General features: G+C 45.6%; 1 protein-coding gene across 8 annotated transcripts in view; it reads right to left on the bottom strand.

Moving 5' to 3' along the window:
* Nucleotides 1-2,313: 2,313 nt before the first annotated feature.
* Nucleotides 2,314-20,566, bottom strand: part of LOC106604036 (B-cell receptor CD22) — a 72,484-nt gene continuing 54,231 nt past the window's right edge. For 7 of the 8 annotated variants that reach the window (XM_045717467.1, XM_045717468.1, XM_045717466.1 and 4 more), the window contains one exon: nucleotides 2,314-3,154. In XM_045717467.1, the coding sequence (XP_045573423.1) occupies nucleotides 2,912-3,154 (243 nt within the window). In that variant the 3' untranslated portion in view covers nucleotides 2,314-2,911. The remainder of the gene's footprint in view (nucleotides 3,155-20,566) is intronic. The other variant, XR_006769703.1, reaches the window with a different exon arrangement.

Below are 20,566 nucleotides of genomic sequence, written 5' to 3'. Positions count from 1 at the left end.
AGCTGCTGCCTTGGCAGGAACTAATGGGGATCCATAATAAACCCCAGGAAGAGTAGCTGCTGCCTTGGCAGGAACTAATGGGGATCCATAATAAACCCCAGGAAGAGTAGCTGCTGCCTTGGCAGGAACTAATGGGGATCCATAATAAACCCCAGGAAGAGTAGCTGCTGCCTTGGCAGGAACTAATGGGGATCCATAATAAACCCCAGGAAGAGTAGCTGCTGCCTTGGCAGGAACTAATGGGGATCCATAATAAAGCCCAGGAAGAGTAGCTGCTGCCTTGGCAGGAACTAATGGGGATCCATAATAAACCCCAGGAAGAGTAGCTGCTGCCTTGGCAGGAACTAATGGGGATCCATAATAAACCCCAGGAAGAGTAGCTGCTGCCTTGGCAGGAACTAATGGGGATCCATAATAAACCCCAGGAAGAGTAGCTGCTGCCTTGGCAGGAACTAATGGGGATCCATAATAAACCCCAGGAAGAGTAGCTGCTGCCTTGGCAGGAACTAATAGGGATCCATAATAAACCCCAGGAAGAGTAGCTGCTGCCTTGGCAGTGGATAGGGTTTACCTGACGAACCAAGCTGAATTATTTTACATTAGCAATCAGGGTTAAGTGCCTTGCTCAATATTCTTCGCCTAGTCAGCTCTGATATTCAAACCAGCAACCTTTTGGTTACTGGTCCAATGTTCTTAACCGCTAGTCTACCTGCCACCCCATTTACATTCTTGAAATCATCGGGGAGGTACTCAGATCCAGACTCATTCTGTAGCGCTTGGCCAGAACAAGGAGTTTGGGTAGCCAGGCAAAAATAAGGTTTGAGTATTGGATAAACATTATTCCTCTGTCTCCACCCACTGTGTCATATCCTGGGCCTCAATCTCTCTATTATAAACTTGTTTGGATTTTATTCTACATTGTTTTTTTAAAAATAATTCCAGAGTTTAAAAATACAGCGTTACATTCACAGAAAGCAAAACAAACAAAGTCTCCATTGTGTCCCTCCTGGGCTCTGGGGACAATCAGCCAGTCAGATAGGATTCCGTAGCATGCCATTGGTCCAGGTTCTAGAGTCCTTAGTTGCCCATTATTTTCCTGCGCCCCTCCCACCCTCCCTGCCACTTCATGACCACGTCATTCATTCTCACTCCGGCTTTTGTCTTACTAGGACGTTAAGACACAATTCCCAAGCTCCGAATCCGCCTCCACCTCTTCCTCCACTGGCTGTCGTCCTTTGATGCTGGCCTCTCTCCCCCTTCTCTCTCCTGTCTCCCCCTCCTCATTGTCTCCCCTTCCCTTCTTTGTCCCCCTCCCTACTAACCCATACTCCCCTACTCTCTACACAGTTAAACCAAGTGTTTATGATCTGAACACATAGCTAAACACTTTTCTGGAACACTTTTTAAACTCTTCAAGGCATTTAGAAGTTCAACAAAAACATGTCACAGTGTTTAAATCATAACAACAGTGTTTAAATCGTAACAACTGTGTTCAGATCAAAAATTTCTTCAACCTCAGGAGGCTGAAGAAATTTGGCCTGTCACCCAAAACCCTGACAAACTTTTACAGATGCACAATCGAGAGCATCCTGTCGGGCTGTATCACCGCCTGGTACGGCAACTGCTCTGCCCACAACCGTAAGGCTCTCCAGAGGGTAGTGAGGTCTGCACAACACATCACCGGGAGCAAACTACCTGCCCTACAGGACACCTACACCACCTGATGTCACAGGAAGGCCAAAAAGATCATCAAGGACAACAACCACCCGAGCCACTGCCTGTTCACCCCGCTATCATCCAGAAGGCGAGGTCAGTACAGGTGCATCAAAGCTGGGACCGAGAGACTGAAAAACAGCTTCTATCTCAAGGCCATCAGACTGTTAAACAGCCATCACTAACTCAGAGAGACTGCTGCCTATGCTGAGACCCAATCACTGGCCACTTTAATAAATAGATTACTAGTCACTTTAAACAATGCCACTTTAATAATGTTTACCTATCTTACATTACTCATATCACATGTATATACTGTATTTTATACCATCTATTGCACCTTGCCTATGCCGCTCGGCCATCGCTCATCCATATATTTATATGTACATATTCTCATTCACCCCTTTAGATTGGTATTAGGTAGTTGTTGGGGAATTTGTTAGATATTACTTGTTAGATATTTACTGCACTGTCGGAACTAGAAGCACAAGCAATTCGCTACACTCACATTAACCTCTGCTAACCATGTCTATGTGACCAAAAACATTTTGATTTGATTTGAACAGCGTTCAGCTCATAACAAGATAGTAAACACCAGAACATGTTTAACCTTTTTTTAAAAACACATGAACACATTTAGATCTGTATTTGCAAATTTCCCAGAATGCATTTCCAGTGAATGTGAGAGATGCCCGTCCATTACTGTGTTTGTTAGTGACAGAGACATGGTTGTTGCATTCAATGACTTCTATTCCTGAAGCCTATGAGAATGATATGAGAATGATGGCATGATGGCACCTCCCATGTATTTTTCAGTCTTAGAGTTAACATAAATTAAATCAACAACAACATCACGTGATTGAAAAGATTTCCTGAATCAAATGTCCTGTTCAGTTGTGCTGAAATATAGGTAAGGTGACAGGTGTTCTGGTTGGAAACTGATTTATAGGTGTTCTCCTGGTTGGAAACTGATTTACAGGTGTTCTCCTGGTTGGAAACTGATTTATAGGTGTTCTCCTGGTTGGAAACTGTCACCCTTTCTCTCCATGATGTCACCATGTCTCACCCGTGATGTCACCCCTGATGTCACCTGTGTTGTCAACCCCTGATGTCACCCCTGATGTCATCCCTGATGTCACCCCTGATGTCACCCTCTCTGTTCCCGTTTACTTCTCCTCCTCCCTACCTCCCCCGTTCCCTACTCCTCTATCCCGGTCGTGGTGGTGTCCAGGCTGGAGTGCTGGAGGGGTACATGATCACTGTTAGGGGGGCCTATGGGTGGGGGTTTGTAGTGTAGACCTCCAGGAGAGTCTGTGGGTTGGGGCACATGGAGGTCTGGATTGACCCCTCTGGTCCCTTTCCCATTGGCCCCGTTGGCTCCCGGGTGTCCGGTCAGTGTGGTTTTACTGGCGTAGAGAGAGTCCTTTTCCTGACAGAGAGTCTAGAAGATAGAAGACACACTAAACAATCTGTACGGAAAAATTTTAAAAACAATGTGCTGGCGCGCACAAATTGTAGAAAGGTGTGGAGAGAGTTGGTATAAGGTGTGGAGAGTTGGTATAAGGTGGAGACAGTTGGTATAAGGTGGAGAGAGTTGGTATAAGGTGGAGAGTTGGTATAAAGTGGAGAGAGAGTTGGTATAAGGTGTGGAGAGAGTTGGTATAAGGTGTGGAGAGAGTTGGTATAAGGTGTGGAGAGAGTTGGTATAAGGTGTGGAGAGAGTTGGTATAAGGTGGAGAGAGTTGGTATAAGGTGTGGAGAGAGTTGGTATAAGGTGTGGAGAGAGTTGGTATAAGGTGGAGAGAGTTGGTATAAGGTGTGGAGAGAGTTGGTATGAGGTGGAGTTAGAGTTGGTATAAGGTGGAGAGAGTTGGTATAAGGTGTGGAGAGAGTTGGTATAAGGTGTGGAGAGAGTTGGTATAAGGTGTGGAGAGAGTTGGTATAAGGTGTGGAGAGAGTTGGCATAAGGTGGAGAGAGTTGGTATAAGGTGGAGAGATTGTTGGTATAAGGTGGAGAGAGTTGGTATAAGGTGTGTAGAGAGTTGGTATAAGGTGTAGAGAGTTGGTATAAGGTGGAGAGAGAGTTGGTATAAGGTGTGGAGAGTTGGTATAAGGTGTGGAGAGAGTTGGTATACGGTGGGGAGAGAGTTGGTATAAGGTGGAGAGAGTTGGTATAAGGTGTGGAGAGAGTTGGTATAAGGTGTGGAGAGAGTTGGTTTAAGGTGGGGAGTGAGTTGGTATAAGGTGGAGAGAGTTGGTGTAAGGTGGAGAGAGTTGGTACAAGGTGGAGAGAGTTGGTACAAGGTGGAGAGAGTTGGTACAAGGTGGAGAGAGTTGGTACAAGTTGGAGAGTGTTGGTATAAGGTGTGTAGAGTTGGTATAAGGTGGGGAGAGAGTTGGTATAACGTGTGGAGAGAGAGTTGGTATAAGGTGGAGAGAGAGTTGGTACAAGGTGGAGAGAGTTGGTATAAGGTGTGGAGAGAGATGGTATAAGGTGTGGAGAGAGTTGGTATAAGGTGTGTAGAGAGTTGGTATAAGGTGGAGAGAGAGTTGGTATAAGGTGTGGAGAGAGTTGGTATAAGGTGTGGAGAGAGTTGGTATAAGGTGTGGAGAGAGTTGGTATACGGTGTGGAGAGTTGGTATAAGGTGGAGAGAGAGTTGGTATAAGGTGGGGAGAGAGTTGGTATAAGGTGTGGAGAGAGTAGGTATAAGGTGTGGAGAGAGTTGGTATAAGGTGTGTGGAGAGTTGGTATAAGGTGTGGAGAGTTGGTATAAGGTGTGGAGAGAGTTGGTATAAGGTAGGGAGAGAGTTGGTATAAGGTGGAGAGAGAGTTGGTATAAGGTGTGGAGAGAGTTGTTATAAGGTGGGGAGAGAGTTGGTTTAAGGTGGAGAGAATTGGTATAAGGTGGAGAGTTGGTATAAGGTGGGGAGTGAGCTGGTATAAGGTGGAGAGAGTTGGTATAAGGTGTGGAGAGAGTTGGTATAAGGTGTGGAGAGAGTTGGTATAAGGTGGAGAGTTGGTATAAGGTGGGGAGTGAGTTGGTATAAGGTGGAGAGAGTTGGTGTAAGGTGGAGAGAGTTTGTACAAGGTGGAGAGAGTTGGTACAAGGTGGAGAGAGTTGGTACAAGGTGGAGAGAGTTGGTACAAGGTGGAGAGAGTTGGTATAAGGTGTCTAGAGTTGGTATAAGGTGTGGAGAGAGTTGGTATGAGGTGGAGAGAGTTGGTATGAGGTGGAGAGAGTTGGTATAAGGTGGAGAGAGTTGGTATAAGGTGGAGAGTGAGTTGGTATAAGGTGGAGAGTTGGTAAAGGTGTGGAGAGAGTTGGTATAAGGTGGAGAGTTGATATAAGGTGGGGAGAGAGTTGGTATAAGGTGGAGAGAGAGTTGGTATAAGGTGGAGAGAGTTTGTACAAGGTGGAGAGAGTTGGTATACGGTGTGGAGAGAGTTGGTATAAGGTGTGGAGAGATTTGGTATAAGGTGTGGAGAGAGTTGGTATAAGGTGGAGAGAGTTGGTGTAAGGTGGAGAGAGTTGGTACAAGGTGGAGAGAGTTGGTACAAGGTGGAGAGAGTTGGTACAAGGTGGAGAGAGTTGGTACAAGTTGGAGAGTGTTGGTATAAGGTGTGTAGAGTTGGTATAAGGTGGGGAGAGAGTTGGTATAACGTAAGGAGAGAGAGTTGGTATAAGGTGGAGAGACAGTTGGTACAAGGTGGAGAGAGTTGGTATAAGGTGTGGAGAGAGATGGTATAAGGTGTGGAGAGAGTTGGTATAAGGTGTGTAGAGAGTTGGTATAAGGTTTAGAGAGAGTTGGTATAAGGTGTGGAGAGAGTTGGTATAAGGTGTGGAGAGAGTTGGTATAAGGTGTGGAGAGAGTTGGTATACGGTGTGGAGAGTTGGTATAAGGTGGAGAGAGAGTTGGTATAAGGTGGGGAGAGAGTTGGTATAAGGTGTGGAGAGAGTAGGTATAAGGTGTGGAGAGAGTTGGTATAAGGTGTGTGGAGAGTTGGTATAAGGTGTGGAGAGTTGGTATAAGGTGTGGAGAGAGTTGGTATAAGGTAGGGAGAGAGTTGGTATAAGGTGGAGAGAGAGTTGGTATAAGGTGTGGAGAGAGTTGTTATAAGGTGGGGAGAGAGTTGGTTTAAGGTGGAGAGAATTGGTATAAGGTGGAGAGTTGGTATAAGGTGGGGAGTGAGCTGGTATAAGGTGGAGAGAGTTGGTATAAGGTGTGGAGAGAGTTGGTATAAGGTGTGGAGAGAGTTGGTATAAGGTGGAGAGTTGGTATAAGGTGGGGAGTGAGTTGGTATAAGGTGGAGAGAGTTGGTGTAAGGTGGAGAGAGTTTGTACAAGGTGGAGAGAGTTGGTACAAGGTGGAGAGAGTTGGTACAAGGTGGAGAGAGTTGGTACAAGGTGGAGAGAGTTGGTACAAGGTGGAGAGAGTTGGTATAAGGTGTCTAGAGTTGGTATAAGGTGTGGCGAGAGTTGGTATGAGGTGGAGAGAGTTGGTATAAGGTGGAGAGAGTTGGTATAAGGTGGAGAGTGAGTTGGTATAAGGTGGAGAGTTGGTAAAGGTGTGGAGAGAGTTGGTATAAGGTGGAGAGTTGATATAAGGTGGGGAGAGAGTTGGTATAAGGTGGAGAGAGAGTTGGTATAAGGTGGAGAGAGTTTGTACAAGGTGGAGAGAGTTGGTATACGGTGTGGAGAGAGTTGGTATAAGGTGTGGAGAGATTTGGTATAAGGTGTGGAGAGAGCTGGTATAAGGTGTGGAGAGAGTTGGTATAAGGTGTGGAGAGAGTTGGTATAAGGTGGAGAGAGTTGGTATAAGGTGGAGAGTGAGTTGGTATAAGGTGGAGAGTTGGTAAAGGTGTGGAGAGAGTTGGTATAAGGTGGAGTGTTGGTATAAGGTGGGGAGTGAGTTTGTATCCGGTGGAGAGAGTTGGTGTAAGGTGGAGAGAGTTGGTACAAGGTGGAGAGAGTTGGTACAAGGTGGAGAGAGTTGGTACAAGGTGGAGAGAGTTGGTATAAGGTGTGGAGAGAGTTGGTATAAGGTGGAGAGTGTTGGTATAAGGTGTGGAGAGAGTTGGTATAAGGTGTGGAGAGTTGGTATAAGGTGTGTATAGCGTTGGTATAAGGTGTGGAGAGAGAGTTGGTATAAGTTGGAGAGAGTAGGTATAAGTTGGAGAGAGTTGGTATAAGGTGTGGAGAGAGTTGGTATAAGGTGTGGAGAGAGTTGGTATAAGGTGTGGAGAGAGTTGGTATAAGGTGTGGAGAGTTGGTATAAAGTGGAGAGAGAGTTGGTATAAGGTGTGGAGAGTTGGTATAAGGTGAGGAGAGTTGGTATTAGGTGTGGAGAGTTGGTATAAGGTGTGGAGAGAGTTGGTATAAGGTGGGGAGAGAGTTGTTATACGGTGGACAGAGAGTTGGTATAAGGTGTGGAGAGAGTTGGTATAAGGTGGGGAGTGAGTTGGTATAAGGTGGAGAGTGAGTTGGTATAAGGTGGAGAGTTGGTATAAGGTGGAGAGTTGGTATACGGTGGGGAGAGAGTTGGTATAAGGTGGAGAGAGAGTTGGTATAAGGTGGAGAGAGTTGGTACAAGGTGGAGAGAGTTGGTACAAGGTGGAGAGAGTTGGTACAAGGTGGAGAGAGTTGGTATAAGTTGGAGAGTTGGTATAAGGTGTCTAGAGTTGGTATAAGGTGTGGAGAGAGTTGGTATAAGGTGGAGAGTGTTGGTATAAGGTGTGGAAAGAGTTGGTATAAGGTGGAAATGTGTTGGTATAAGGTGTGTATAGAGTTGGTATAAGGTGTGGAGAGTTGGTATAAGGTGGAGAGAGAGTTGGTATAAGGTGGAGAGAGAGTTGGTATAAGGTGTGGAGAGAGTTGGTATAAGGTGTGGAGAGAGTTGGTATAAGGTGTGGAGAGAGTTGGTATAAGGTGGGGAGAGAGTTGGTATCAGGTGTGGAGAGTTGGTATCAGGTGTGGAGAGTTGGTATAAGGTGTGGAGAGAGTTGGTATAAGGTGTGGAGAGAGTTGGTAGAAGGTGTGGAGAGTTGGTAGAAGGTGTGGAGAGTTGGTATAAGGTGTGGAGAGAGTTGGTATAAGGTGTGGAGAGTTGGTATAAAGTGGAGAGAGAGTTGGTATAAGGTGTGGAGAGTTGGTATAAGGTGGGGAGAGTTGGTATAAGGTGGGGAGAGTTGGTATAAGGTGTGGAGAGAGTTGGTATAAGGTGGGGAGAGAGTTGTTATAAGGTGGAGAGAGAGTTGGTATAAGGTGGAGAGAGAGTTGGTATAAGGTGTGGAGAGAGTTGGTATAAGGTGGGGAGTGAATTGGTATAAGGTGGAGAGTGAGTTTGTATAAGGTGGAGAGTTGGTATAGGGTGGAGAGTTGGTATAAGGTGGGGAGAGAGTTGGTATAAGGTGGAGAGAGAGTTGGTATAAGGTGGAGAGAGTTTGTACAAGGTGGAGAGAGTTGGTATACGGTGTGGAGAGAGTTGGTATAAGGTGTGGAGAGATTTGGTATAAGGTGTGGAGAGAGTTGGTATAAGGTGTGGAGAGAGTTGGTATAAGTTGTGGAGAGAGTTGGTATAAGGTGTGGAGAGAGTTGGTATAAGGTGTGGAGAGAGTTGGTATAAGGTGTGGAGAGAGTTGGTATAAGGTGGAGAGAGTTGGTATAAGTTGGAGAGTGAGTTGGTATAAGGTGGAGAGTTGGTAAAGGTGTGGAGAGAGTTGGTATAAGGTGGAGAGTTGGTATAAGGTGGGGAGTGAGTTTGTATACGGTGGAGAGAGTTGGTGTAAGGTGGAGAGAGTTGGTACAAGGTGGAGAGAGTTGGTACAAGGTGGAGAGAGTTGGTACAAGTTTGAGAGAGTTGGTATAAGTTGGAGATTGTTGGTATAAGGTGTGGAGAGAGTTGGTATAAGGTGGAGAGTGTTGGTATAAGGTGTGGAGAGAGTTGGTATAAGGTGTGTATAGAGTTGGTATAAGGTGTGGAGAGTTTGTATAAGGTGGAGAGAGAGTTGGTATAAGTTGGAGAGAGTTGGTATAAGGTGTGGAGAGAGTTGGTATAAGGTGTGGAGAGATTTGGTATAAGGTGTGGAGAGAGTTGGTATAAGGTGTGGAGAGAGTTGGTATAAGGTGTGGAGAGAGTTGGTATAAGGTGTGGAGAGAGTTGGTATAAGGTGTGGAGAGAGTTGGTATAAGGTGGAGAGAGTTGGTATAAGGTGGAGAGTGAGTTGGTATAAGGTGGAGAGTTGGTAAAGGTGTGGAGAGAGTTGGTATAAGGTGGAGAGTTGGTATAAGGTGGGGAGTGAGTTTGTATACGGTGGAGAGAGTTGGTGTAAGGTGGAGAGAGTTGGTACAAGGTGGAGAGAGTTGGTACAAGGTGGAGAGAGTTGGTACAAGTTGGAGAGAGTTGGTATAAGTTGGAGAGTGTTGGTATAAGGTGTGGAGAGAGTTGGTATATAAGGTGGAGAGTGTTGGTATAAGGTGTGGAGAGAGTTGGTATAAGGTGTGTATAGAGTTGGTATAAGGTGTGGAGAGTTGGTATAAGGTGGAGAGAGAGTTGGTATAAGTTGGAGAGAGTTAGTATAAGGTGTGGAGAGAGTTGGTATAAGGTGTGGAGAGAGTTGGTATAAGGTGTGGAGAGAGTTGGTATAAGGTGTGGAGAGTTGGTATAAGGTGTGGAGAGAGAGTTGGTATAAGGTGTGGAGAGTTGGTATAAGGTGAGGAGAGTTGGTATTAGGTGTGGAGAGTTGGTATAAGGTGTGGAGAGAGTTGGTATAAGGTGGGGACAGAGTTGTTATAAGGTGGAGAGAGAGTTGGTATAAGGTGTGGAGAGAGTTGGTATAAGGTGGGGAGTGAGTTGGTATAAGGTGGAGAGTGAGTTGGTATAAGGTGGAGAGTTGGTATAAGGTGGAGAGTTGGTATAAGGTGGGGAGGTTGTTGGTATAAGGTGGAGAGAGAGTTGGTATAAGGTGGAGAGAGTTGGTACAAGGTGGAGAGAGTTGGTATACGGTGTGGAGAGAGTTGGTATACGGTGTGGAGAGATTTGGTATAAGGTGTGGAGAGAGTTGGTATAAGGTGTGGAGAGAGTTGGTATAAGGTGTGGAGAGAGTTGGTATAAGGTGGATAGTTGGTATAAGGTGGGGAGTGAGTTTGTATACGGTGGAGAGAGTTGGTGTAAGGTGGAGAGAGTTGGTACAAGGTGGAGAGAGTTGGTACAAGGTGGAGAGAGTTGGTACAAGTTGGAGAGAGTTGGTATAAGGTGGAGAGTTGGTATAAGGTGTCTAGAGTTGGTATAAGGTGTGGAGAGAGTTAGTATAAGGTGTGGAGAGTTGGTATAAGGTGGACAGAGAGTTGGTATAAGGTGGAGAGAGAGTTGGTATAAGGTGTGGAGAGAGTTGGTATAAGGTGTGGAGAGAGTTGGTATAAGGTGGGGAGAGAGTTGGTATAAAGTGGAGAGAGAGTTGGTATAAGGTGTGGAGAGTTGGTATAAGGTGGGGAGAGTTGGTATTAGGTGTGGAGAGTTGGTATAAGGTGTGGAGAGAGTTGGTATAAGGTGGGGAGAGAGTTGTTATAAGGTGGAGAGAGAGTTTGTATAAGGTGTCGAGAGAGTTGGTATAAGGTGGGGAGTGAGTTGGTATAAGGTGGAGAGTGAGTTGGTATAAGGTGGAGAGTTGGTATCAGGTGGAGAGTTGGTATAAGGTGGGGAGTGAGTTTGTATACGGTGGATTGAGTTGGTACAAGGTGGAGAGAGTTGGTACAAGGTGGAGAGAGTTGGTACAAGGTGGAGAGAGTTGGTACAAGGTGGAGAGAGTTGGTATAAGTTGGAGAGTTGGTATAAGGTGTCTAGAGTTGGTATAAGGTGTGGAGAGAGTTGGTATAAGGTGGAGAGTGTTGGTATAAGGTGTGGAGAGAGTTAGTATAAGGTGGAGAGTGTTGGTATAAGGTGTGGAGACAGTTGGTATAAGGTATGTATAGAGTTGGTATAAGGTGTGGAGAGTTGGTATAAGGTGGAGAGAGAGTTGGTATAAGGTGGAGAGAGAGTTGGTATAAGGTGTGGAGAGAGTTGGTATAAGGTGTGGAGAGAGTTGGTATAAGGTGGGAAGAGAGTTGTTATAAGGTGGAGAGAGAGTTGGTATAAGGTGTGGAGAGAGTTGGTATAAGGTGGGGAGTGAGTTGGTATAAGGTGGAGAGTGAGTTGGTATAAGGTGGAGAGTTGGTATAAGGTGGAGAGTTGGTATAAGGTGGGAAGAGAGTTGGTATAAGGTGGAGAGAGAGTTGGTATAAGGTGGAGAGAGTTGGTATACGGTGCGGAGAGAGTTGGTATACGGTGTGGAGAGAGTTGGTATAAGGTGTGGAGAGATTTGGTATAAGGTGTGGAGAGAGTTGGTATAAGGTGTGGAGAGAGTTGGTATAAGGTGTTGAAAGAGTTGGTATAAGGTGGAGAGTTGGTATAAGGTGGGGAGTGAGTTTGTATACGGTGGAGAGAGTTGGTGTAAGGTGGAGAGAGTTGGTACAAGGTGGAGAGAGTTGGTACAAGGTGGAGAGAGTTGGTATAAGTTGGAGAGTTGGTATAAGGTGTGGAGAGAGTTTGTATAAGGTGGAGAGTGTTGGTATAAGGTGTGGAGAGAGTTGGTATGAGGTGGAAAGATTGTTGGTATAAGGTGGAGAAAGTTGGCATAAGGTGTGTAGAGAGTTGGTATAAGGTGTGGAGAGTTGGTATCAGGTGGAGAGAGTTGGTATAAGGTGGAGAGAGTTGGTATACGGTGTGGAGAGAGTTGGTATAAGGTGGAGAGAGTTGGTATACGGTGTGGAGAGAGTTGGTATAAGGTGTGGAGAGTTGGTATAAGGTGTGGAGAGTTGGTATAAGGTGTGGAGAGTTGGTATAAGGGGTGGAGAGAGTTGGTATAAGGTGTGGAGAGAGTTGGTATAAGGTGGAGAGAGTTGGTATACGGTGTGGAGAGAGTTGGTATAAGGTGTGGAGAGTTGGTATAAGGGGTGGAGAGAGTTGGTATAAGGTGTGGAGAGTTGGTATAAGGTGTGGAGAGTTGGTATAAGGTGTGGAGAGTTGGTATAAGGGGTGGAGAGAGTTGGTATAAGGTGTGGAGAGTTGGTATAAGGTGTGGAGAGATTGTTGGTATAAGGTGTGGAGAGCGTTGGTATAAGGTGGAGAGAGTTGGTATAAGGTGGAGAGAGTTGGTATCAGGTGGAGAGAGTTGGTACAAGGTGGAGAGAGTTGGTATAAGTTGGAGAGTTGGTATAAGGTGTCTAGAGTTGGTATAAGGTGTGGAGACAGTTGGTATAAGGTATGTATAGAGTTGGTATAAGGTGTGGAGAGTTGGTATAAGGTGGAGACAGAGTTGGTATAAGGTGGAGACAGAGTTGGTATAAGGTGTGGAGAGAGTTGGTATAAGGTGTGGAGAGAGTTGGTATAAGGTGTGGAGAGAGTTGGTATAAGGTGGGAAGAGAGTTGTTATAAGGTGGAGAGAGAGTTGGTATAAGGTGTGGAGAGAGTTGGTACAAGGTGGGGAGTGAGTTGGTATAAGGTGGAGAGTGAGTTGGTATAAGGTGGAGAGTTGGTATAAGGTGGGAAGAGAGTTGGTATAAGGTGGGAAGAGAGTTGGTATAAGGTGGAGAGAGAGTTGGTATAAGGTGGAGAGAGTTGGTATAAGGTGGAGAGAGTTGGTATACGGTGCGGAGAGAGTTGGTATACGGTGTGGAGAGAGTTGGTATAAGGTGTGGAGAGATTTGGTATAAGGTGTGGAGAGAGTTGATATAAGGTGTGGAGAGAGTTGGTATAAGGTGTGGAGAGAGTTGGTATAAGGTGTTGAAAGAGTTGGTATAAGGTGGAGAGTTGGTATAAGGTGGGGAGTGAGTTTGTATACGGTGGAGAGAGTTGGTGTAAGGTGGAGAGAGTTGGTACAAGGTGGAGAGAGTTGGTACAAGGTGGAGAGAGTTGGTACAAGTTGGAGAGAGTTGGTATAAGTTGGAGAGTTGGTATAAGGTGTGGAGAGAGTTGGTATAAGGTGGAGAGTGTTGGTATAAGGTGTGGAGAGAGTTGGTATGAGGTGGAAAGATTGTTGGTATAAGGTGGAGAAAGTTGGTATAAGGTGTGTAGAGAGTTGGTATAAGGTGTGGAGAGAGTTTGTACAAGGTGGAGAGAGTTGGTATCAGGTGGAGAGAGTCGGTATAAGGTGGAGAGAGTTGGTATACGGTGTGGAGAGAGTTGGTATAAGGTGGAGAGAGTTGGTATAAGTTGTGGAGAGAGTTGGTATACGGTGTGGAGAGATTGTTGGTATAAGGTGTGGAGAGATTGTTGGTATAAGGGGTGGAGAGCGTTGGTATAAGGTGTGGAGAGAGTTGGTATAAGGTGTGGAGAGTTTGTATAAGGTGGAGAGAGTTGGTATCAGGTGTGGAGAGTTGGTATAAGGTGTGGAGAGAGTTGGTATAAGGTGTGTAGAGTTGGTATAAGGTGTGGAGAGTTGGTATAAGGTGTGGAGAGAGTTGGTATAAGGTGGAGAGAGTTGGTATAAGGTGTGGAGAGTTGGTATAAGGTGTGGAGAGTTGGTATAAGGTGTGGAGAGTTGGTATAAGGTGTGGAGAGAGTTGGTATAAGGTGTGGAGAGTTGGTATAAGGTGTGGAGAGATTGTTGGTATAAGGTGTGGAGAGCGTTGGTATAAGGTGGAGAGAGTTGGTATAAGGTGGAGAGAGTTGGTATCAGGTGTGGAGAGAGTTGGTATAAGGTGGAGAGAGTTGGTATAAGGTGGAGAGAGTTGGTATAAGGTGGAGAGAGTTGGTATAAGGTGGAGAGAGTTGCTATAAGGTGGAGAGAGTTGGTATAAGGTGTGGAGAGAGTTGGTATAAGGTGTGGAGAGAGTTGGTATAAGGTGTGGAGAGAGATGGTATAAGGTGGGGAGTGAGTTGGTATAAGGTGGAGAGTGAGTTGGTATAAGGTGGAGAGTGAGTTGGTATAAGGTGGAGAGTGAGTTGGTATAAGGTGGAGAGTTGGTATAAGGTGGAGAGAGTTGGTATAAGGTGGAGAGAGTTGGTATACGGTGTGGAGAGAGTTGGTATACGGTGTGGAGAGAGTTGGTATAAGGTGTGGAGAGAGTTGGTATAAGGTGGAAAGATTGTTGGTATAAGGTGGAGAAAGTTGGTATAAGGTGTGGAGAGAGTTTGTACAAGGTGGAGAGAGTTGGTATCAGGTGGAGAGAGTTGGTATAAGGTGGAGAGAGTTGGTATACGGTGTGGAGAGAGTTGGTATAAGGTGGAGAGAGTTGGTATACGGTGTGGAGAGAGTTGGTATAAGGTGTGGAGAGAGTTGGTATACGGTGTGGAGAGATTGTTGGTATAAGGTGTGGAGAGAGTTGGTATAAGGTGTGGAGAGAGTTGGTATAAGGTGTTGAAAGAGTTGGTATAAGGTGGAGAGTTGGTATAAGGTGGAGAGAGTTGGTATCAGGTGTGGAGAGTTGGTATAAGTGTGGAGAGAGTTGGTACAAGGTGGAGAGAGTTGGTATAAAGTGTGGAGAGTTGGTATAAGGTGTGGAGAGAGTTTGTATAAGGTGGAGAGAGTTGGTATAAGGTGTGGAGAGTTGGTATGAGGTGGAAAGATTGTTGGTATAAGGTGGAGAAAGTTGGTATAAGGTGTGTAGAGAGTTGGTATAAGGTGTGGAGAGTTGGTATCAGGTGGAGAGAGTTGGTATAAGGTGGAGAGAGTTGGTATAAGGTGTGGAGAGAGTTGGTATAAGGTGGAGAGAGTTGGTATACGGTGTGGAGAGAGTTGGTATAAGGTGTGGAGAGTTGGTATAAGGTGTGGAGAGGTTGGTATAAGGTGTGGAGAGAGTTGGTATAAGGTGTGGAGAGAGTTGGTATAAGGTGTGGAGAGAGTTGGTATAAGGTGGAGAGAGTTGGTATACGGTGTGGAGAGAGTTGGTATAAGGTGTGGAGAGTTGGTATAAGGGGTGGAGAGAGTTGGTATAAGGTGTGGAGAGAGTTGGTATACGGTGTGGAGAGAGTTGGTATAAGGTGTGGAGAGTTGGTATAAGGTGTGGAGAGAGTTGGTATAAGGTGTGGAGAAGTTGGTATAAGGTGTGGAGAGATTGTTGGTATAAGGTGTGGAGAGCGTTGGTATAAGGTGGAGAGAGTTGGTATAAGGTGGAGAGAGTTGGTATCAGGTGGAGAGAGTTGGTACAAGGTGGAGAGAGTTGGTATAAGTGTGGAGAGTTGGTATAAGGTGTGGAGAGTTGGTATAAGGTGTGGAGACAGTTGGTATAAGGTGTGGATAGAGTTGGTATAAGGTGTGGAGAGAGTTGGTATAAGGTGGAGACGAGTTGGTATAAGGTGGAGACAGAGTTGGTATAAGGTGTGGAGAGAGTTGGTATAAGGTGTGAAGAGTTGGTATAAGGTGTGGAGAGTTGGTATAAGGTGTGGAGAGAGTTGGTATAAGGTGTGGAGAGAGTTGGTATAAGGTGTGGAGAGTTGGTACAAGGTGTGGAGTGAGTTGGTATAAGGTGGAGAGGAGTTGGTATAAGGTGTGAGAGTTGGTATAAGGTGGGAGAGAGTTGGTATAAGGTGGGAGAGAGTTGGTATAAGGTGGAGAGAGTTGGTATAAGGTGGAGAGAGTTGGTATAAGGTGGATAGAGTTGGTATAAGGTGCGGAGAGAGTTGGTATAAGGTGTGGAGAGAGTTGGTATAAGGTGTGGAGAGAGTTGGTATAAGGTGTGGAGAGAGTTGGTATAAGGTGGAGAGAGTTGGTATAAGGTGTGGAGAGAGTTGGTATAAGGTGTGGAAAGAGTTGGTATAAGGTGTAGAGAGTTGGTATAAGGTGGGGAGTGAGTTTGGTATAAGGTGGAGAGTAGTTGGTATAAGGTGGAGAGTGAGTTGGTACAAGGTGGAGAGAGTTGGTACAAGGTGGAGAGAGTTGGTATAAGTTGGAGAGAGTTGGTATACGGTGTGGAGAGAGTTGGTATAAGGTGTGGAGAGAGTTGGTATACGGTGTGGAGAGAGTTGGTATAAGGTGTGGAGAGAGTTGGTATAAGGTGGAAAGATTGTTGGTATAAGGTGGAGAAAGTTGGTATAAGGTGTGGAGAGAGTTGGTACAAGGTGGAGAGAGTTTGTACCAGGTGGAGAGAGTTGGTATAAGGTGGAGAGAGTTGGTATACGGTGGAGAGAGTTGGTATAAGGTGGAGAGAGTTGGTATAAGGTGGAGAGAGTTGGTATAAGTTGTGGAGAGAGTTGGTATACGGTGTGGAGAGATTGTTGGTATAAGGTGTGGAGAGAGTTGGTATAAGGTGGAGAGCGTTGGTATAAGGTGTGGAGAGAGTTGGTATAAGGTGTGGAGAGTTTGTATAAGGTGGAGAGAGTTGGTATCAGGTGTAGAGAGTTGGTATAAGGTGTGGAGAGAGTTGGTATAAGGTGTGTAGAGTTGGTATAAGGTGTGGAGAGTTGGTATCAGGTGTGGAGAGAGTTGGTATAAGGTGTGGAGAGTTGGTACAAGGTGTGGAGGAGTTGGTATAAGGTGTGGAGAGTTGGTATAAGGTGGGAGAGTTGGTATAAGGTGTGGAGAGGTTGGTATAAGGTGGGGAGAGAGTTGGTATAAGGTGGAAGAGAGTTGGTATAAGGTGGAGAGAGTTGGTATAAGGTGGAGAGAGTTGGTATACGGTGGAGAGAGTTGGTATAAGGTGGGGAGAGAGTTGGTATAAGGTGTGGAGAGAGTTGGTATAAGGTGGAGAGAGTTGGTATAAGGTGTGGAGAGAGTTGGTATAAGGTGTGGAGAGAGTTGGTATAAGGTGTTGAAAGAGTTGGTATAAGGTGTGGAGAGGTTGGTATAAGGTGGGGAGTGAGTTGGTATAAGGTGGAGAGAGTTGGTATAAGGTGGAGAGAGTTGGTATAAGGTGGAGAGAGTTGGTACAAGGTGGAGAGAGTTGGTACAAGTTGGAGAGTTGGTATAAGTTGGAGAGTTGGTATAAGGTGTGGAGAAGGTTGGTATAAGGTGGAGAGTGTTGGTATAAGGTGTGGAGAGAGTTGGTATGAGGTGGAAAGATTGTTGGTATAAGGTGGAGAAAGTTGGTATAAGGTGTGTAGAGAGTTGGTATAAGGTGTGGAGAGAGTTTGTACAAGGTGGAGAGAGTTGGTATCAGGTGGAGAGAGTTGGTATAAGGTGGAGAGAGTTGGTATACGGTGTGGAGAGAGTTGGTATAAGGTGGAGAGAGTTGGTATACGTTGTGGAGAGAGTTGGTATACGGTGTGGAGAGATTGTTGGTATAAGGTGTGGAGAGATTGTTGGTATAAGGTGTGGAGAGCGTTGGTATAAGGTGTGGAGAGAGTTGGTATAAGGTGGAGAGAGTTGGTATCAGGTGTGGAGAGTTGGTATAAGGTGTGGAGAGAGTTGGTATAAGGTGTGAAGAGTTGGTATAAGGTGTGGAGAGTTGGTATAAGGTGTGGAGAGAGTTGGTATAAGGTGTGGAGAGTTGGTATAAGGTGTGGAGAGTTGGTATAAGGTGTGGAGAGTTGGTATAAAGTGTGGAGAGTTGGTATAAGGTGTGGAGAGTTGGTATAAGGTGTGGAGAGAGTTGGTATAAGGTGTGGAGAGTTGGTATAAGGTGTGGAGAGATTGTTGGTATAAGGTGTGGAGAGCGTTGGTATAAGGTGGAGAGAGTTGGTATAAGGTGGATAGAGTTGGTATCAGGTGTGGAGAGAGTTGGTATAAGGTGTGGAGAGAGTTGGTATAAGGTGTTGAGAGAGTTGGTATAAGGTGGAGAGAGTTGGTATAAGGTGGAGAGAGTTGCTATAAGGTGGAGAGAGTTGGTATAAGGTGTGGAGAGAGTTGGTATAAGGTGTGGAGAGAGTTGGTATAAGGTGTGGAGAGAGATGGTATAAGGTGGGGAGTGAGTTGGTATAAGGTGGAGAGTGAGTTGGTATAAGGTGGAGAGTGAGTTGGTATAAGGTGGAGAGTTGGTATAAGGTGGAGAGAGTTGGTATAAGGTGGAGAGAGTTGGTATAAGGTGGAGAGAGTTGGTATACGGTGTGGAGAGAGTTGGTATACGGTGTGGAGAGAGTTGGTATAAGGTGTGGAGAGAGTTGGTATAAGGTGGAAAGATTGTTGGTATAAGGTGGAGAAAGTTGGTATAAGGTGTGGAGAGAGTTTGTACAAGGTGGAGAGAGTTGGTATCAGGTGGAGAGAGTTGGTATAAGGTGGAGAGAGTTGGTATACGGTGTGGAGAGAGTTGGTATAAGGTGGAGAGAGTTGGTATACGGTGTGGAGAGAGTTGGTATAAGGTGTGGAGAGAAGTTGGTATACGGTGTGGAGAGATTGTTGGTATAAGGTGTGGAGAGAGTTGGTATAAGGTGGAGAGCGTTGGTATAAGGTGTGGAGAGAGTTGGTATAAGGTGTGGAGAGTTTGTATAAGGTGGAGAGAGTTGGTATCAGGTGTGGAGAGTTGGTATAAGGTGTGGAGAGAGTTGGTATAAGGTGTGGAGAGTTGGTATAAGGTGTGGAGAGTTGGTATAAGGTGTGGAGAGAGTTGGTATAAGGTGTGGAGAGAGTTGGTATAAGGTGTGGAGAGTTGGTATAAGGTGGAGAGAGTTGGTATAAGGTGGAGAGAGTTGGTATAAGGTGGAGAGAGTTGGTATAAGGTGGAGAGAGTTGGTATAAGGTGGATAGAGTTGGTATAAGGTGTGGAGAGAGTTGGTATAAGGTGTGGAGAGAGTTGGTATAAGGTGTGGAGAGAGTTGGTATAAGGTGGGGAGAGAGTTGGTATAAGGTGGGGAGAGAGTTGGTATAAGGTGTGGAGAGAGTTGGTATAAGGTGTGGAGAGAGTTGGTATAAGGTGTGGAGAGAGATGGTATAAGGTGGGGAAGTGAGTTGGTATAAGGTGGAGAGTGAGTTGGTATAAGGTGGAGAGTGAAGTTGGTATAAGGTGGAGAGTTGGTATAAGGTGGAGAGAGTTGGTATACGGTGTGGAGAGAGTTGGTATACGGTGTGGAGAGAGTTGGTATAAGGTGTGGAGAGAGTTGGTATAAGGTGGAAAGATTGTTGGTATAAGGTGGAGAAAGTTGGTATAAGGTGTGGAGAGAGTTTGGACAAGGTGGAGAGAGTTGGTATCAGGTGGAGAGAGTTGGTATAAGGTGGAGAGAGTTGGTATCACGGTGTGGAGAGAGTTGGTATAAGGTGGAGAGAGTTGGTATACGGTGTGGAGAGAGTTGGTATAAGGTGTGGAGAGAGTTGGTATACGGTGTGGAGAGATTGTTGGTATAAGGTGTGGAGAGAGTTGGTATAAGGTGGAGAGCGTTGGTATAAGGTGTGGAGAGAGTTGGTATAAGGTGTGGAGAGTTTGTATAAGGTGGAGAGAGTTGGTATCAGGTGTGGAGAGTTGGTATAAGGTGTGGAGAGAGTTGGTATAAGGTGTGGAGAGTTGGTATAAGGTGTGGAGAGTTGGTATAAGGTGTGGAGAGAGTTGGTATAAGGTGGAGAGAGTTGGTATAAGGTGTGGAGAGAGTTGGTATAAGGTGGAGAGAGTTTGTATAAGGTGGAGAGAGTTGGTATAAGGTGGAGAGAGTTGGTATAAGGTGGAGAGAGTTGGTATAAGGTGGAGACAGTTGGTATAAGGTGTGGAGAGAGTTGGTGTGGAGAGAGTTGGTATAAGGTGTGGAGAGAGTTGGTATAAGGTGGAGAGAAGTTGGTATAAGGTGTGGTGAGAGAGTTGGGATAAGGTGTGGATAGAGTTGGTATAAGGTGTGGAGAGAGTTGGTATAAGGTGTGTAGAGAGTTGGTATCAGGTGGAGAGAGTTGGTATAAGGTGGAGAGAGTTGGTATCAGGTGGAGAGAGTTGGTATACGGTGTGGAGAGAGTTGGTATAAGGTGTGGAGAGAGTTGGTATAAGGTGTGGAGAGAGTTGGTATAAGGTGCGGAGAGAGTTGGTATAAGGTGTGGAGAGAGTTTGTATAAGGTGTGTAGAGAGTTGGTATAAGGTGTGGAGAGAGTTGGTATAATGTGTGGAGAGAGTTGGTATCGGTGTGGAGAGTTGGTATAAGGTGGAGAGAGTTGGTATGAGGTGGAGAGCGTTGGTATAAGGTGTGGAGAGAGTTGGTATAAGGTGTGGAGAGTTGGTATAAGGTGGAGAGAGTTGGTATCAGGTGTGGAGAGAGTTGGTATAAGGTGGGGAGAGAGTTGGTATAAGGTGGAGAGAGTTGGTATAAGGTGGAGAGAGAGTTGGTATAAGGTGGAGAGAGAGTTGGTATAAGGTGGGGAGAGAGTTGGTGTGGAGAGAGTTGGTATAAGGTGTGGAGAGAGTTGGTATACGGTGTGGAGAGAGTTGGTATAAGGTGGAGAGAGTTGGTAAGGTGGAGAGAGTTGGTATAAGGTGTGGAGAGAGTTGGTATACGGTGTGGAGAGAGTTGGTATAATGTGCGGAGAGAGTTGGTATAAGGTGTGGAGAGAGTTGGTGGTGGAGAGAGTTGGTTTAAGGTGTGGAGAGTTGGTATACGGTGTGGAGAGATTTGGTATAAGGTGGAGAGAGTTGGTGTGGAGAGAGTTGGTATAAGGTGTGGAGAGAGTTGGTATAAGGTGTGGAGAGAGTTGATATAAGGTGGAGAGAGTTGGTATAAGGTGTGGTGAGAGAGTTGGGATAAGGTGTGGAGAGAGTTGGTATAAGGTGTGGAGAGAGTTGGTATAAGGTGTGTAGAGAGTTGGTATCAGGTGGAGAGAGTTGGTATAAGGTGGAGAGAGTTGGTATCAGGTGGAGAGAGTTGGTATACGGTGTGGAGAGAGTTGGTATAAGGTGTGGAGGTAGTTGGTATAAGGTGTCGAGAGAAGTTGGTATAAGGTGCTGAGAGAGTTGGTATAAGGTGTGGAGAGAGTTG

The sequence above is a fragment of the Salmo salar genome, chromosome ssa04 (assembly GCF_905237065.1).
Source record: "Salmo salar chromosome ssa04, Ssal_v3.1, whole genome shotgun sequence".
Classification (NCBI taxonomy): domain Eukaryota; kingdom Metazoa; phylum Chordata; class Actinopteri; order Salmoniformes; family Salmonidae; genus Salmo; species Salmo salar.
The sequence above is the reverse complement of the archived record's forward strand: the minus strand, read 5'-3'. Positions and strand labels throughout refer to the sequence as shown.